Below are 18,583 nucleotides of genomic sequence, written 5' to 3'. Positions count from 1 at the left end.
TTCAAGCGCTAGCCAATCAAACCGCGTGTATGCTGGGAGAGACATACCGCAGGTCATTTCCTCATATTCCAAAAAATGGAGGAGAAATTAGCGGTAGGGAATCACCCGGTGCTTTATGACCAGTCCCTATTTACCTACCGGGATACAAACCGGAGGAGCCAGGCATGGAGGGAGGTGGCAGAGACAGTGGTAGGTTTTCGCCTGTTTGGGGAGTTTATATCCAGTTTACTTCGGGCTTTTTTGCTTCGTATGTCGGGGGCGGGAGATTCATGTGATTGGTTGTTGGTGCCTTGCTCGCAAAAAATCCCCAAGCTTCAGATACGCCCACCTCCAAGATTTTTTTAACGCTGCTGTGTGGACGTACCGTTATAGTGAAAACCACCCTTGAATGATGGGATAGTAGACTAAAAGCTTTAGGAATCCAAACTACTGTATAACATATAATAAGTACCCTGTATCAAGATTGATGCAAAACAAGTGACATTTGACCTTTTTAGAGAGATTTAGAAAAAAGAAACCCACTTCTGGGGTCATTTGGGTGCATTTTCCATATCTCTGGAACCCATTGGTCGATTTTGATTGACATCTCTTTTTAACTGTTAGAGCCAATAGAATCGAGGGGACGTTCCTAAAATCCATCTAAACATTACCCATTGGTGAATGAGTGATGCGTAGCCAGAATGCCCCGGAACGGGAAGCTGCAATACACTCTGGTGGCTACCATTAGCAGCTAATATTAATTCTCCGATTTTTACATAAAAATTGAATTATGGATTATCAATAATTTGTTCAAAGTGACAGACACATTGGATTTACCTATGGATTAACCTTCAGCCACGTTTTTATCGTTTTAATGACATTGAACACGACTTTTGATCAGAAACCAACAGCTAAGGTAAGAGATGTCCCGTGAATGCTCCGTGATGCTACGTGTTGTGATGTCTGTGTTTGCTTCCCCTGTCGCGAGTTCTGACAGGGGATCAGTGATGATACCAATACCTATAGAATCTGAGGACTCTCAGCTTTAATTGGATATCTTGTATGTGCAGTTACGATAAGTAATAAGGGTATTTTTACCTTGAGTTCTGTGCTAAGTGCGTTAGCATTTTTTCGCTCAGGGCTAATTTAGACGCTTCTTGTGAGACTTGTGCTTTGTTTTGGTAAAAATGGTTCATATCTTCAGTTAGCTGAGTTTCTAACCGTTAAGTGAGTATGACACATTAATAGATTTTTAAATATTAACAAGCCCTGAGACACAGTTTTGTGAAAAAACTACCCGCCAGACCCGGATTAGGGGCCTCTCGGGTTTAACAGGTTAAAGGCCCCCTATTATAATCGTTTTCATCAATATATTATAGGTCTCAGATATTAGTCAGCTGCACATATGGTTTGACCCCAAAAAAATTGCAACAAAAGGTTTTTCAATGGATTATTTTAGTATCAGGTGTACTTAATAACATACTAAAAGTCTACCAAAATCTGACCACTACAAAGGTCTAATTTTCAAGATGGCGTCCAAGATGGCCGAAAATCCCTTAACCTGTTAAACCCGATGCAATGGCGGAGCCAGGACATTTTCAGTGGGGTGGCCAGGATGGAACCAGTGATCATTTTGGGGTGGCATTGAAATCACTATTATATGAACATAAAAATACATCTCACTAGAAAATAAGGGGTTATTTAAGGCACCTACAACACACCTCTACATTATTTGGGATTAAGCTAGTGGTGGAATAGATCAAATAATATTTAGTATATCTAATTATTTTTTTCAATCAACCCAAATCGACCAATGGGTTCCAGAGATATGGCAAATACACCCAAATGACCCCAGAGGTGGGTTTTCTTTTCTAAAGTACTATTTTATAGTTTGGATTCCTAAAGCTTTTAGTCTAATATCTCATCCTTCAAGGGTGGTTTTCACTATAAGTAATGTTTGTTTTTTTTAGACGGAAACTATAATTTAAAGGGGACCTATCATGCAAAATGCACTTTTGTACGTCTTTTATACATGAATATGTGTCCCCGGTGTTCCAGGGAACTCACGAAGTGTCAGAAAACACAACCCTCTCTATTTTCCTCCATACCCAAATCTCTAAAAAAGGGGCTGCAACGGATCTGATAAAAACTGATCCAGATTTGAACACTGTCCTGACGTCAGGACGGTGGCGCTACGGCTATTGGGCCAACTCCACCAATCAGGAGACAGCCACGGCCATTGCCGTTCGAAAGCGCTGGAGACGCTGTAGTACATATGCCAGGCCTGTAGATGGTGCTGTTCTCACTGGATCTGCCCTTGCAAATCCAGAGCTAAAAAATGTCAAATTGAGCAAAATGGGGCATGGTTAAAATGCATGATCTGTTTGGTATTTTGAAAAGAAAAAAGTATAAATATGCCTTATATAGGTATGGTCCTACACTATATTATTCAAATATAGCATGATAGGTCCACTTTAAATTGTTTTACTATGTTCAATCTGAATTTACTTTAAAATAAAAACATCTATATTGATTCTGACTCTTCTACATCCAACTCACAGGTTTATCATTGCTTTGAGAACAAAGATTATTAATTTGCCCCTTTTAGAAGTGAAGATATAGTTATTTGTTCTGGGCATATCATTTTCGAGCCTGAGGCCTGAAAAACAGGCTCAGGGTTTTAAAATACCCTAACTCCTCCTAATTCGTTGTCTAAATGTATGTTTTGGGGGCCTAGAAATCCATTGGTCTTGTCCAAATTACAATTATTTGATTTTGGAGCACAAACGCATTTGCACACGTCTGGATGGTCGATTCACCATTCGCAAGTTTCTGGAACGTTGATTTTTGGCCAACACTATAGATCCTGGAAGTTGTATCACATCCATGTCATCTCGTTGATGTCATACACCTTAGGGACTTTGGACTTGTGTGGACGAAAATGGAGGCCTCAATAGAGTGGTGCGATCATAAATCTATCAATTAGATTTATGATTTGACATTTTTAAAAGCAGGGTCGACATGTGGAAATTATCCGGCTGAACAAAACGTGCATTTACAGGTTCGTTTTGATGTTGTGACACCTCGATTGCAACCTTGACAATGTCCATGTCTGCATCCCCTGATGCACTGATTACAGTGCAGCCCTCCTTCTGCAGTTCCTCAGTCACAAGATTCATTTCTAGTCCTCTTACAGGATCAGGAGAGTAAATCATCCTTTCTTCCCACGAACAAAAGTTTGATACTAAAAGCCAAAGATGGTCATTTTAAAATGAAATAAGAACTGGAAAAAGCAGCGATTCTCTTTGCCAAATAAGTGCAAAACTAATTACCCTAACCCTAACCCTAAAGCAAATGTTAGCTAACAATCTGTACCAAGAGGGTAACATGGTACAAATAAAAGTACATCATATTCTGAAGATGCTGTTTTAATTCTATTTTGAGATGTTTCAATTCTAGTATTGTTTATTTCTACTCTTTAATTTCTACTTATGTGCATTGCCTTGTTTTGTTTTGTTCTTTTTTATGCTACTGCAACGCAAACATTTCCCAATTTGGGATCAATAAAGTTCCTCTTATCTTATCTTCATCTTAAAATCTCTCTAAGATTGAGATCTGACTGGCTGATGTTGCAAGAAACTCGTTCATTGAGTCGTCGTTTCGGTCTTACCCAGTGCACCCAGAATACATGCAATCCACAGGATGTCCCCAATGAGAGCGGGAATGAAGAGCACAGCGGACACTTTGTTGCCGTATTTCTCCTGAAATGGATCCATGAGGGTCACGTAGTTCTTCGACCGCATAGGTTTGACAAAGAAGAGCCCACCTGGAGTCACACAAAGGGAAACGTTATGAATTAATTATAAAATCCTTCTATTTTTGAGAATAATTTTATATTTTTCTGGTGTTTAAAAGGCAGCCCTATTGTCAAACATGTTACATATTATTGTAAGGACATAATAAGGAAATATTGGACCTCACTCACCTATAATTAGACTCATGGAGAAAGCCAAGGGTGCGACGGCCCACACTAAGCCCTTCGTTGGATCGTAGACCATTTCAGCACTACCCATAATATAGCCACCTCCCACCCAAGTGGCTGCAAAACATCAGGAATAATTACAAAACCAATTAAGTCAAAAGTAATTGAATCCACTGATTTGATAATACATGTCCCTGAATGATTAACCATTACGAACATTTAAAGCTGTGCTCAGTGAATATGCTCATCTATGATCATTATAGACAGTGGTGGAGGAAGTACTCAGATTATTAAGTAAAAGTATTAATACTACATTGTAAAAATACTAACCCAAACCCAGTTACAAGTAAAAGTTCTGCATTCAAAATTGTACTTAGCATTGAAATATACTTTACGTACCAAAAGTAAAAGTACTGGTACTCACAAAATAGCTATTTCAAGCAACAGATTATTTAAAATGATTGTATAAAAAAGATTGTTGCATTAATGTGTTTATCACTTCAGTGTTGCACTTAGTTAAGGTTGGTTTTAATTGAATGACTGTATACACTAGGTAGCTTAACTTATAATATGTGTGTTGATTTTTATATTAATAACCTTGAAACCATCAATCTGCAAAGTAACTAAATATGTTAAATACATTAAAGGTCCCCTATTGCACTGTTTTTCATCAATATATTATAGGTCTTGTGGGGGGAAACTTCTGAAGCAATTGGAAACAGGACTCAGAGAGGCACGAGGAGAGCTGGAGCTTTGATGGCAAACACTGGTGGTTTATTTGGAGTTACGGCCGGAGAATTTACGAGACAGGTGGTGTGTCACGAGTTGACACAGCGGTTGCCAAACCAATTCTGAAGAACTCTTTCTGCAGCTCGATGTTTTAACTAGGTCGGAGTGTAACAATCAACATTCTTTATCAGTAAGACTAAACAATTATGGACCCTGAATCTAACTAGAGCTCTCGTCCATAGGAAAGAATGTGCGCCAGGGAACCTTCGTCCCTGAACAGTAAACTACCTCATGGCGGCTTGTGCTCCGTCATAGACTGGCAACAACAATGTACCCAAGCTCCTCCTCCTTAAGAGAGATAGCAGCAATACCCAAGGCCGTAGAACTATGCCGTGGGAAAAGAGACAGTGAGAGGAGAAAAGGTGGGGGGGTTACCTTGGTTGGTGATTGGCTAATGGTTACACAAGCCAAAAAATCGTTATGACATCATAAAGTGTCCAAAATCTGATCAGATCATTTTCAGACAGGTTTTTATATAAATGGATCAGGACAAAAAGTGAGAGAATCTTTTTTCCTGAAACTTTCAGAATCTCTCTACACAGAGGGGACACATGTTGATGTGGCTGAATCTGTCACTGTGGTCCTGCCTGACTTTCATCATACTACTTCCCTGATGGCTCCCACAGGATTGTTGACATCCTCGTGGATTCATCTTCTTATTATAGACACATGCATTTCCAAACATTTGGTCTACCTATGTTGTATATGTATTATATTTTCGATTTACACACGGCATCTATTGCACGTCTGTCCTTCCTGGGAGAGGGATCCCTCCTCTGTTGCTCTCCCTGAGGTTTCTCCCATTTTCCCCTTTAAACTGTGGGGTTTCTCTGGAAGTTTTTCCTTGTACGATGTGAGGGTCTAAGGACAGAGGGTGTCGTATTGTCATACTGATATTCTGTACAAACTGTGAAGTCCACTGAGACAAATGTAACATTTGTGATATTGGGCTATATAAATAAACATTGATTATGTATACAAGACATGAAAAAGTGGATTTAGCATAATAGGTGACCCTTTAAGTGAAGTAGTGTGAGTTTTTTTACATTACTTGAGTATGTACTTAGTGACATTACACCACCAATTATAGGTGGTTATTTCTACCTGTCATTGTGAAGATGCTGACACAGATATTTAGGTTCCTCCCTCCAACCATTGCAACTTCACTGCGGTTCCCGGAGCATTTCTTCTCCTCGCGTTTGGACTTCCTGGACGCCCAGATGCCTGTGCCCAGTACGATGATGTAAAACACTCCTATGGACACGAGTCCTGGCCAATTTACCGCCATCCTCAGTGACTGTGGGGAAAGGACTGTCAGGATTTGGGGAAACCTGGCAGGACCATGAGAGTTTTTAGAACTGTTAGACTAGAAAATGACCTACCAAGTGATTTTGACTGTATGACAATAACAGTGCTAACTAAGTATTGGCAGTGTTAGCTGTTGCTGTATTGTTGAGGTAAATAGGCCACACATTGTATTGTGCATGAGTAGATAAATACTTCCTTCTTCGTTTTAGGATATAGAAACCTTCTGGGACTTTTATTTAGAAAATCAAACCTTATCCTTAGCTTTCTGAAAATATACAACTACTCTATGGAGGTTTTATTTTGAATAAAAAGGACTCATCTTTAAATATTGGACACAAAGTTGGCTAACAATAAACATACAAATGTTATGAATACATTATTAAACTGTACTGGAAATGTGTTTGTTCAGTTGCTCTCCTTCAACACACGCCACCAGATAAACAGCAGTTATTTCCGACAGCTTGGTATCATGCCAGGTTTCTATTTTCAGTTGTTTCGTTGTGCTTTTTACTGAAAATAACTCGTATAAAACATGGGAAAAAACATTTTAACCCTCCTATAAGTTATTCAATTCTTGTTGAGTCTTTGGAGATTTACAGCAGTAAATATTGAGTAGATTTTCTGATCAGTTTGAATTCATGTATATCTCCAAAACTAAAAACACAGCTGTTGAATATTCATTTGCATTTCTGCTCCTTGGTCTTGGTATTAGGGATGGGAATTTGAAAGCAAATGTATATTCGAATATTCGACCCCCAAAGAAACGGTTAACCGATTAACCGAAATGTACATATCCTATAAAAAACAAAAAAATGTGGGATTTTTTTTTACAAAAAAATAAAATAAATACATGTTCAAATAAGTATAGAAACCAAGTCGAATTTGTCAAATGTATTGAACTGGTGATCACAGTTTGAACAGTTGACAGCTATAGGCCTACAGCTTTCATGCTTAAAACATAACTTGGTTTTTAAATGAAAGAGGGATCATACACGAACAACATAACCGGTTAGGGTAACGTACGCCTATTACAACAGCCTACCTGCCAACCCTACCGATTTGGGCGCTAGTCTACCGCTTTTGACATTTTTCTACCGCCTACCGATTTTCAATCTTCCCAAACTACAAATAAAAATGACACTACATAGACACTGGACTCGACTTTTGGCGGACACCGTTTGCAGCGTGTCTGTGATCCCATCATACAAACAGTCCTCTGTGTTTCAGTCGATCGCGAGATGTGTCTAAAAATAGAACAACAATATTCTGTTTTATCGTTAATGTCCTATAACATAATCTTCCTGTGCCAGAATAATGCACTTGAACGCATCAAAGCTTTGTGATTTATCGGGGCGTGGCTGGTAGTCAGTGGGCACTAGTTTGCTGTGCAGTCCGCACACACAAGACCACAATTATGGCAGAAGCAAAAGAGCCCCAAATATATAATTTTCACTCCGAGTGGGAGGATGATTATTTTTGTATCTATTCCAATTCAAAGTCCATCTGTCTCTCATCTGCAATGCGAGCGTGGCTTTATCGAAGAAGGGTAATTTAGGAGCGGCATTTCAAAACAGTGCACAAACGCTACGAGACGGAATTCCCTCCTAATTCTGTCCTACGCTCCCAAAAGGTGAGGGACCTGAAAGGACAGCTAAATGCACAGCAGTCCATTTTCACCAGGCCCAACAACAAGAGCAAGGCTGCTACCATAGCATCTTATCGTGTCAGTCACGTTCTTGCAAAACACATGAAGTCTTTCAAAGACGGCGAAGTTGTGAAAGAAGCATTCCTGGAGGCTGCCGGCGCGCTTTTTGGGGACAGTAAAAATAACAGTAGCATTTCAACAGGTTTTTGATATAATAAAAACTCAAGTTAGATACCGTTATTAATCAGCTGTAAGTTTTAGTTTGTTTGAACTTATTCATTATAATTATTGTACAACATGGTATAAGAATGCAAACTTTAAGATCTGTTCTGTTTAAATTGATTATAGTCTATTATCAATTCAGGTTAAGAAACTAGTGTTGCTTGCATCCTATTTTAAAGGCATTTCTTTTTATACTCTACTAAAATGCAACAAAAAAAGGGTTTGATTCTATTAATTTGGTCTTTTTTATTGCACTTTGGCAGCAGATTCCTGTGTAGCTTCAGATCTGAGTTGTCTTATTAGTAAAACTAATTTATACTTTTGTAGCAACACTATTTTTATATAATGGCAAAGAAAGGGTTCAGAGTCTTTTCTTTTTTTCCTGTGTCATATGTGGCAGCACTGTTCAATGTTTCTTGAAAACATGACCCACTGTAGTATGTGACGTGTGAATAAACTCCAACTCTGTATCAACAACACTGTTGTGTAACTTCAGTTAAATACTTTTATGTGTGTAGATTAGAAAGAGGTAAGATAAAGGATCTGCAGTATTTTATGAAGTATTAATCGTACAAAGGTCAGTTTTATACAAGTAGAAGTGTGTATTTACCTGGTAGTAGGCTGTCAGTAATGGCTACGCCTCTCTATTTGGACTGGTAGATCTCGGCAGACTGGCAACTTTAAAAGTAGCTCTCGGTTCAAAAAAGGTTGGGCACCCCTGAACTACACTGTCAAGGTTCAAGGTTCTTTATTGTCAAACTAACACAGCTACAGAGTAATTATGTCGTTGAAAATCTTATGTCACAGGCTTCTCCAACAATGCAACTGAAAGAGGACCAGAAACACATTAAAAATATAATAAAATGTGGAGACTTTGGGATATTTATCTCCCATTCTTTTACTTTTCGGGCATTTTACAGACCAAACATGTCATTGATGTCACTGTTTACCAAACTACCACTTTTTCTGAAAAATACATAAAATGATGCAATATATGTTAAATACATGGTTTATACATGTAATTACTGGGGTTCCATTTCTTCTGATTACCTAATTTGGGCGTGCACATTTGCCGCGCGCAAACCTACCTCTTTTGGATTTGGAAAGGTTGGCATGTATGCAACAGAGATCACCAACCTATAACAGGGCCTCTGCACAGAATGCAGCTATTCAATACTCATTCTTGTTTAAGAATATGAGCATGTCTACATGCTCAGGGGAGAGGCGGGTGCGGAGGCGATTCACAATCAGGCCAGCTGTAGGGAGGGGCAAGGGCGGACTGGCCATTGGGAATACCGGGAGTTTGGGGTGGGCCGGTACCGAAGTGGGCCGGTCGGACAATTCACTAGCACCCTCCCCTCCCCCCCCCCCCCCCCCCCCCCCACCGTTGACAATTGTCTATCGGTACCGAGTTGGGCCGGTCGAGTTTCCCGGGCTGATTTTTAGTCCCAGTCCACCCCTGGGCAGCAGCCATATCATTAGCTAGAACTAGCTAGATCTGATGGATTTGGACATAAACGCGAGTGAAGTATAACCGGACGCGAGAGAGAGATCAGCACCTGCAGCTCTGCCCGCTGTGAGGGACCGGTGAGCGGAGCAAAACACACCTTTAGACCTAACACACTTAGCTATGGCACTGTCGTATACATTGAATTATTCCATTTGATCACATGTAATCAACTTAGGCACCCCTCCCAAAAAAAATAAAAAAATATTCATAACTCATATTCGAATACCTGAATAATTTCGAACATTCGATCAATCGTTCACATCCCTAATTGGTATACCTGCATTGGTCCCAATCATTTCCAATAAACATACAAGTTAAATACTTATTTCACAGCAAATGAACAATGAAAAAGAACAGAAACCTTGTTACCTGTTTGTCCAAAGAAAATGACAATACGGATTTTCTCTGATAATACTTAACACTGAGTATTGTGTATTTATAATTACCTGTAAATCCTTTGGAAAGTTGTAAGAAGAAGAAAATCAGTTTTCGGTAAAGATCCTCAAAGCCACACCTCAGCAGAGTGAAGGAGTGGAGCGGAGTGATCACTTGTAAAAAGACAGCAGAAATGTAGGTTAGTTAACCCTTTATGTTAAACATTCAACTGAAACCTGAGTGATAATAAAAGGTTCTATCCAAAGGAATCAATAATCATAACAAGAGTTGTTATGTCTTATATCATTATATACACTATTAGACACTTGCAGCGTTTATATTTGCAGCGTTTCGTTTATGCAGCGCTTTTAGTAAATGTTGCACATGTGTTGTGAAGTTGGTGATGATGTTTCTTCATTTGCATGTGATTTGGCACATTTATGTTTTTCTGTTTGCATCGTTTTCTCCTAAATTAAGTTTTTTGGGAAGTTGTAACACGCTCACTGGCGGCGCCAGGGTATGGCTGGGGTAGGCTACAGCCATACCAAGAAATGGCTTAGCCCCACCTTAGCCCCACCTTAGCCCCACCATGAAAAGTGATGTTAAAGTAAGCAAATTCAATTAAATAATAAGCAAAATGCAAAATGTTGAGAACACGGATTGCGAAAATATACGGGTCGTGTCCACAACACACAAACTGATCCTGCTGTAACAACAAGTGCACGTTACTGATGCAATATGGTTGAGACCATTCGGGCTTATAGAAGAGGGGTGCAAGGAATAGTCTAAGTAGTGGGGGAGTTTTAAACACTAAAGGTGTGGAAATTCTCTGGCGTTAAGTGCGGCCGCGGTCAGATCAAAATGCCTCCGAATGCAATTTGAATAGACCTACAGCCAATCAGAGCAATTCAACGTTGTCTGCGTCATGCCTTACTGATTGAGATCAATCAAAACCGCCATTCAGTATCCCTATTGGATCTTCAACGTGTACTATCATACGTCACGTTCACAGTGATCCCTTTTTATTTACTACAAGACAGATGTGCCGTTTTATTTCATACAGTTCCATTTTGATTGAGAAAGGGAAATAATCTAAACCTCACGTGTGGCATTTCACTGTTTCACGGGGGGCGATATAGCGTGTATGTAATTCAATTGCAAATACTGACTTGAGCACCACCACTGTATGGGTTAGCCCTACCATAGATTACCCAACAAAAATACCCTGGCGCCACCACTGAACACGCTTGCCCCTGTCAGCCACCGTACAATGCAACACTACTGAATATGATAACCTTTAAAAGCCTAAATTATAAGATCAACATATCAATAATGACGTAAATGGCTTATGTGAAAGGGGTTTGTTCGTGGCAACACACCCACAAAGAATAATCACCTGACGGCAGTTTCTGCAGAGCGTTGTAACTGTACTTTTACTCCACTACATGTATTTAATACCTTTAGTTACTTTACAGATCTGGATGAATGATTTGAAATATAATCAAGTCTTAAATCAGACTTAAAGTGGACCTATCATGCTATATTTGAATAATATAGTGTATACCTATATAAGGCATATTTATACTTTTTTTTTTTCAAAATACCAAACAGATCATGCATTTTAGCCATGCCTCATTTTGCTCAATTTGACATTTTTTAGCTCTGTTTGTGCAAGGGCAGATTCAGTGAGAACAGCACCATCTACTGGCCTGGCATATGTACTACAGCGTCTCCAGCGCTTTCGAACGGCAATGGCCATGGCTGTCTCCTCCTGATTGGTGGAGTTGGCCCAATAGCCGTAGCGCCACCGTCCTGACGTCAGGACAGTGTTCAAATCTGGATCAGTTTTTATCAGATCCGTTGCAGCCCCTTTTTTAGAGATTTGGGTATGGAGGAAAATAGAGAGGGTTGTGTTTTCTGACACTTGGTGAGTTCCCTGGAACACCGGGGACACATATTCATGTATAAAAGACGTACAAAAGTGCATTTTGCATGATAGGTCCCCTTTAAGTTTCACCTGGAGTAAATTCACAAGCTACCCTGCAGTATACAAAGTCATTCAAACTAGCTGCACCTTTACCAGCTTTGATAACACTTTAATGATCAATCATTATAAAACATATCATATATATTATTCTGAAACGGACCAATCTGCACAATGACTACTTTTGGTACTTGAACTATATTTTGATAGAATTAGAATTAGAATAGAATTGGGAGGGATGAAACCCTCTTTTAATGGTCACACATGCAGAGCACACAGCACACACAGTGAAATTTGGCCTCTGCATTTAACCCATCCTAGTACCAGGAGTCTAGTACTAGGAGCAGATGCCAATACTTCTGTACTTTTACTTGAGTAACCTTTGTAACAGCCCTGCTGAAAAAAACAGCTTAGACCAACTTAGCTGCAGTAGATATGGAATGGAATGGTTGGCTGGTTTAGAGGGGTTTTGACACTTTAGCTGGTTTAGCTGGTTTAGCTGGTGCTAAACCAGCTAAACCAGCCATCCTGGCCAGCTAAAAAAAACAGCATACCAGCATAGCTGACATTGTAAAGTGTTCATAACAGTATTTTAATTTAATAAATAGCAATAAATAGATAGTTAATATAATAAAATACACAGTAACAATACAATAATTATACAAATAACAACCAACCTGCAAATCAACCTATACATCAAAATAAATATATAATCTAAAACAGGTGCATTTGATTTAAAATAAAAGTAATGGCAGGGACGCGGGAAGGGGGGGTGCTGAGGGGGCTGCAGCACCCCCATCTGTTGGCGGAGAGTTGTAACTGCAACGCCAAAAAGTTCACTAAACAAATCAATACAAAAGTTTTATTTTGAGTTACTATTTTTAAGTTAGCATTTTAGTGTAAGCAGTCTATAAAAAGCTTCACTATATACGAGATTTGCAAGTGATAATGCGGTGTGCTTCTTCTGTTGCTCTGCTATAGAAAAGAAGCTCATCAGTGCAGACAAGATCAGGGATGGGAGTTTTGTGAAAGCAGGGTTTAACAACTGGCGAAAGGCAGGGGAAACATTTAGGGAGCATGAGAAGTCCCATCAACACACAGGCCGTCAAAAAACTGACAGCATTAAAACGAATACCGATGAATGCGCTGCTCTCACAAGCTGTTGCTAAAGACCAAATTACTGCATTTAATATGACGTTATTATACAGGGCCACCCCTCCCTACACGCAGGTCACGCAGACCCCTCGCGGATGGGGCCTCATTTTGCGGAGGTAGCCTCCTCTGAAGCACAAACGTGGCGCACCTACATTGTAGCGCGCCACAGTTTCGCCGCTGCGAGGCTCCACTAGCACAGTAATTTTAAACCAAAACTAAGGCCTCAGGATGACTTTAAGACGTGAACATGGTCATTTTTGTTTTGTAACATTAAATAAAATAAAAATATTTTATAAAAAAAAAAAAATAAATAATTCCCAATCCCCGATTTTTTTCTCCCGATTCCGATCTTTTGAAAATCACGTGATCGGCTCCGATCCCCGATCACGTGATCGGATCGGGACATCTCTAGTTTTTATGATTGTCCTCTGAGGAGGACATGGGGATTTGCAAACTTTTAATTCCCCCCCCATTTTACACAACACAAAATGGAGTCCACTATGGGCCGAAACTAACATGTAGGTTTCCATAGTGACGGATGCAGTGGGTCTCAGGAAGATATATAATAAATAATAAAGGTGGGTTTGCTGCTGAGCCTATTTACTGTGCATACAACACACCTGGCACAGTTTATCGTTGTTATATTGCCACACTGTACACTATTGTAATGTTGCCTGTCTTGACTGGAAAATAAAAGAGAAACATAAGCACTGTACAAAAGATCAGCTTTATTGTCAAAATGTTTACAATGTCCAATTTACACGCTGTTCAGATGCCTCATAAAGCTGGGTCGCCGGTAAGGCAGTCCATTCGTCCCTGTACTCATTACTTTCACAAAGGTTATGTAATATGCAACATGCTGCCACCTGGATTTTGATCTTGTCCATCTTGCAGTCGTTTCTTTTCATCAAGCACCGCCACCTGCCCTTCAGTCTGCCAAAAGCGTTCTCCACCACCACTCGTGCTCGGCTTGTTTTGTTATTGTACGCAAGTTGCTCAGGCTGCATTAACTCAGTTACAAAGCTGTATAACATGAGCACAAACAGCACAACTTCAGTCGACTCCATCTCCATCATGTCTGAGGTCGGAAGGTAAACAACAGACGCCTAATGTACAGCGAGTGGGTGGGCGTCGCAGTATTCTTCTTCTTCTTCTCTTGTTTTGTAGCGGATTGCAAACAACTTTAAGGTGCATACCGCCACCTACTGTACTCGCCGTGAAGTGGTTTGTGGCCTGCCAGTAAAGCCAAAGCAGAAGAAGAAGAAGTGACGTCAGCGGCTCATTTGCGTAATCTTCCCTCAGGGAAAAGTACTCCGGTGTGAACGCGATCTGTACTAAGTGCCCTGGGGTAAAAAGGGCTGAGTGGCCGGAGATTTCAACACCGCCAACATGAAGAAGGTTTTGCCAAAATATTACCAACACATCAACTGCCCGACGCGCGGAATGGATATAAGGCTCTCCCTCGCCCTCCCTTCGGCAAATCAGACCATATCTCACTACTGTTGTTGCCTGCGTACAAGCAGAAACTTAAAAGGGACAGACCGATTACAAAGACAGTACAGCGATGGAGCGAGGAGTCAGATTCAGCACTGCAGGATTGCTTTGCATCTACGGATTGGAGTGTGTTTGAGGACAATAACATCAACACACACACGGACACTGTCATCTGCTACATTGGGAAATGCATCGATGACGTGGTACCGAAGGTTTCTATACGGACATTCCCAAATCAAAAGCCCTGGATAAACTCCGATGTGCGCGGCAAGCTGAAAGCGCGCACTATCGCGCACAGAGCGGGGGATTTGGAGGAGTACAGGAAGTCTAGGTATGATCTCCGGAGAGCAATTAAAAATGCAAAGAGACAGTACAAAGAGAAGGTGGAATCTGACTTCAAAGGCTGTAACACTAGGAATATGTGGGCGGGACTAAGGACAATGACTGACTACAAAGGAGCAGCGGGGGGTGCTGCGGGAGTGTCTGCGTGCGCATCTCTCCCAGATGAGCTGAACAGTTTTTTTGCACGCTTTGAGAGCAGCCAGGCTGTGGAGGTACAGATGGACCAGGAGCTACACTGCCCTTTTGTTTTAAATAGGGCAGATGTGTGTAAATCCTTTAAAAGGGTTAACCCACACAAGGCTCCTGGACCTGATGGCATCCCTGGCCGTGTTCTCAGGGTGTGTGCAGTTCAGCTGGCAGAGGTGTTCACAGACATCTTCAACAGGTCCCTGCTGCAGTCTGTAGTCCCCACATGCTTCAAACATTCCACTATCGTTCCTGTCCCGAAAAAGACAATCATCACCTGCCCCAACGACTACCGCCCAGTAGCACTCACCTCCACCGTAATGAAGTGCTTTGAGCGGTTAGTCAAATCATTCATCACCTCCTCCCTCCCTGAATCTCTGGACCCCCTGCAGTTTGCCTACAGAGCAAACAGGTCCACAGACGACGCCATAGCCCTCACCCTCCACACTGCCCTCTCACACCTGGAACCGAAGAACAGGAACACATATGTGAGAATGCTGTTCATTGACTACAGTTCAGCATTCAATACCATTGTGCCCTCCAAGCTGGCCATCAAGCTCAGAGACCTCGGGCTCAACAGCGCCCTCTGTGACTGGATCCTGAACTTCCTGACGGGCAGACCCCAGGCAGTGCGGGTGGGAAACATCACATCCTCCACCCTGATCCTCAACACCGGTGCCCCTCAAGGCTGCATGCTCAGCCCTCTCCTCTACTCCCTGTTCACCCACGACTGCGTGGCCACACACAGCTCCAACACCATCGTGAAGTTTGCTGATGACACGACCGTCATCGGCCAGATCACAGACGATGACGAGATGGCATACAGAGAGGAGGTCAAAAACCTGACATCTTGGTGCCAGGATAACAACCTCCATCTCAACATCAGCAAAACAAAGGAGCTGATTGTGGATTACAGGAAGCAGCAGGGAGAGGGACACGCCCCCATCGCCATCAATGGGACTACGGTGGAGAGAGTCAAAAGCTTCAGGTTCCTTGGGGTCCACATCACTGAGGACCTGACATGGTCTCTTCACACCACCACCATCACCAAGAAAGCTCGACAGCGGCTCTTCTTCCTCCGCAGGCTGAGGAGGTTCAAAATGGATCCCAGGATACTCTGCAACTTCTACAGGTGCACGATAGAGAGTATCCTCACTGGCAGCATGACGGCCTGGTACGGCAGCTGCACCGACCTCGATCGTAAGGCTTTACAGAGGGTGGTGAAAACTGCACAGCACATCACCAGGACGGAGCTGCCATCCATGGAGGACCTTTACTCCCAGCGGCTCAGGAAGAAATCACTACGGATTATCAAAGACCCCCATCACCCCAGCCACAAACTGTTCTTTCTGTTGCCGTCTGGCAGACGTTACCGCAGCATCCTGGCAAGGACAAGAAGATTCGGAGACAGTTTCTTCCCGCGGGCAGTGAGACTGTTAAACAATTGAACTGTTGAAACAACTTCAAACATTCATCTGCTACTCAGTAGTATGTATCTAATACCTAATATATATATATATATCATTCCAATAACTTGTATATAGACTCTGTTGCACTATTCCACATCATAACTTTATTTTATTTTATAACTATTATTCTTTTTGTATTGCTCTTGCTCTTATTGTTATTATGTTATTATGTTGCATTGTTGGAGAAGCCTGTGACATAAGATTTTCAACTACATAATTACTCTGTAACTATGTCAGATTGACAATAAAGAACCTTGAACCTTGAACCATGCTGGTCAATGTTTGTCCAGCCTGGTAAACCAACTAAGCCAGCCTAACACCAGCTAAAACCAGCTAAAACCAGCAACCATCTTAAGCTGGTCTATGCTGGGTTTTTTCAGCAGGGAGAGTATTCCTACACTCTGGTACTTCGACTTTTACTCAAGTACAAGATCTGAGTACTTCTCCCACCTCTGATCAACAGTCAGGTCTTTATTTGCCACTCTCTCATCACTGTTTACCCCTTACACCCCCTGCCACTTTCTCGCTGATACATGAGGCCATCAACACAAAAATGGCTCGCCACTCTTTTGACCCTCTGACCCACCAGAAGGAACCCCCCCCTCTGGACACTGACTCAGAGACTCAGCTCAGATTTGATTCACAGGGTTATTCTGCTGCTGCTGACCTCTAAATGACTACATGGGATTGTTGTGGGTGCTTAGTCATTCAAGTCATATGCTGTAATGACTTGACCCTGTTTGAAAAGGAGCCCACGGTTGAATGGAGCTCAATGAATGGAAGAACCTATGGCTAATGTAATAATGGAAAAACAGGAAGCATGATTGATGTGGAAAACACAAGTGTTGTTATGTTGAAGTTCACATGAAGAAATACCTTAAAGAAAACATACATTAACTTATATTTGGGACCCAAGCTACTAGCCTTAATATAGGATAGAAAGGATCTAGCCTATATTAATTTCCCTTTTAGCTTTATTTTGATCACCACCATCTCCTGAGAGCAATATAAGTGGCTAAATGCAACACTGTGTTAGCCTGCTAGCCGCTAACTCTATCTATTGCTGTGTTAATATCATGTTGAACTTCACATGAAGAATAACATTATAAAAAACACATTCATTTTAACCTACATTCACTTATATTTCAGACAGTACAAAGCAGTGGCGTAGCTGTGGGTGGGCCCGGGTGGGCCTGGGCCCACCCACATGCACGTCTGGCCCACCCACAGCCAATCAGCGCGTTATAGCGCAGAGCCGGGAAGCCCAGAAGGAAGTGCCACAAACTGCAGTTCCTCTAGTGGCCAACAGGGGATGGATGCAGAAAGGAGCAATTCCCATAGACCCCCATGTTAAAATGCCCAACTTTACAGCAGAAATAAACATGTTTCTAGCTGGATCCAATCAAACTTATTCTGGATATAGTTAGATTCCACCTTCATGACAATGGAATAGGGAGTGCATTTTTTTACCGTGAGTAAATTAGTAAGTAAAGTAGGTTTTGCCGTGAGTTAACGAAAGTCTTATTTCTTCTTGAGGTCTGCAGTGAAGCGTGTACACATTTGCTGAATATGAAAACGCTCAGTGTGTGCCCACTGTGCGACTGTCAAGGATAAACAACCTGTGGCCGCCGAGCCAGTCATGTGTAGGGATGGGTACCGAGCCCCAGGGCTGAATTATTAAAGACCGTGGTACCATTAAGCTCCGACGTTATCGGTCGGTACTGGAGACATGTAAAAAATATATCTCATATGTATTATTGCTACACAAACATTATATTGCAGTTTTAGTGTCGCCAACTCTGTTTCTAATATGCAAAAAGACAGCAAAATGCGTCTATGATTATTTTTAGTATTTTCGATCTTTCCAATCCAGACGAGAGATCTCTCTCCCCCGTCTGTGTGCGAGGGGGCGGGGCAGTTTACACACACGCAGCTGCTACTGTACATGCAACAACACACACACACGGAGGAGATGGCGGAGAGAATGCGCTCCGAGGTGTGGTTAAACTTTACCTGTTCGATGTGGACAATGCTCGTTACCAAAAGTGCAATAAGAGTTTAGCATGGAAGGGCGGTAACACGAGTAATTTGTCTAAACATCTTGTAAAAGTGCACCACATTCAAACGGAGAAATGCACCAGGT

At 41.6% G+C, this 18,583-nt stretch overlaps 1 protein-coding gene across 9 annotated transcripts in view; it reads right to left on the bottom strand.

Moving 5' to 3' along the window:
• Window positions 1-18,583, bottom strand: part of LOC117483333 (high affinity choline transporter 1-like) — a 41,570-nt gene that overhangs the window by 10,044 nt on the left and 12,943 nt on the right. For 2 of the 9 annotated variants that reach the window (XM_034131630.1, XM_034131631.1), the window contains 4 exons: window positions 9,882-9,983; window positions 5,855-6,081; window positions 3,965-4,078; window positions 3,650-3,805 (listed from right to left, as the gene is read on the bottom strand). In XM_034131630.1, coding sequence (XP_033987521.1) covers window positions 3,650-3,805; window positions 3,965-4,078; window positions 5,855-6,038 — 454 coding nt within the window. In that variant the 5' untranslated portion in view covers window positions 6,039-6,081; window positions 9,882-9,983. Of the gene's footprint in view, window positions 1-3,649; window positions 3,806-3,964; window positions 4,079-5,854; window positions 6,082-9,881; window positions 9,984-11,206; window positions 11,229-18,583 lie in introns of those variants that run through there. The other 7 variants (XM_034131633.1, XM_034131634.1, XM_034131638.1 and 4 more) reach the window with 5 other exon arrangements.

This window comes from Trematomus bernacchii, unplaced genomic scaffold, assembly GCF_902827165.1.
Source record: "Trematomus bernacchii unplaced genomic scaffold, fTreBer1.1, whole genome shotgun sequence".
Lineage (NCBI taxonomy): Eukaryota > Metazoa > Chordata > Actinopteri > Perciformes > Nototheniidae > Trematomus > Trematomus bernacchii.
This window is presented reverse-complemented; position numbering and strand designations above follow the sequence as displayed.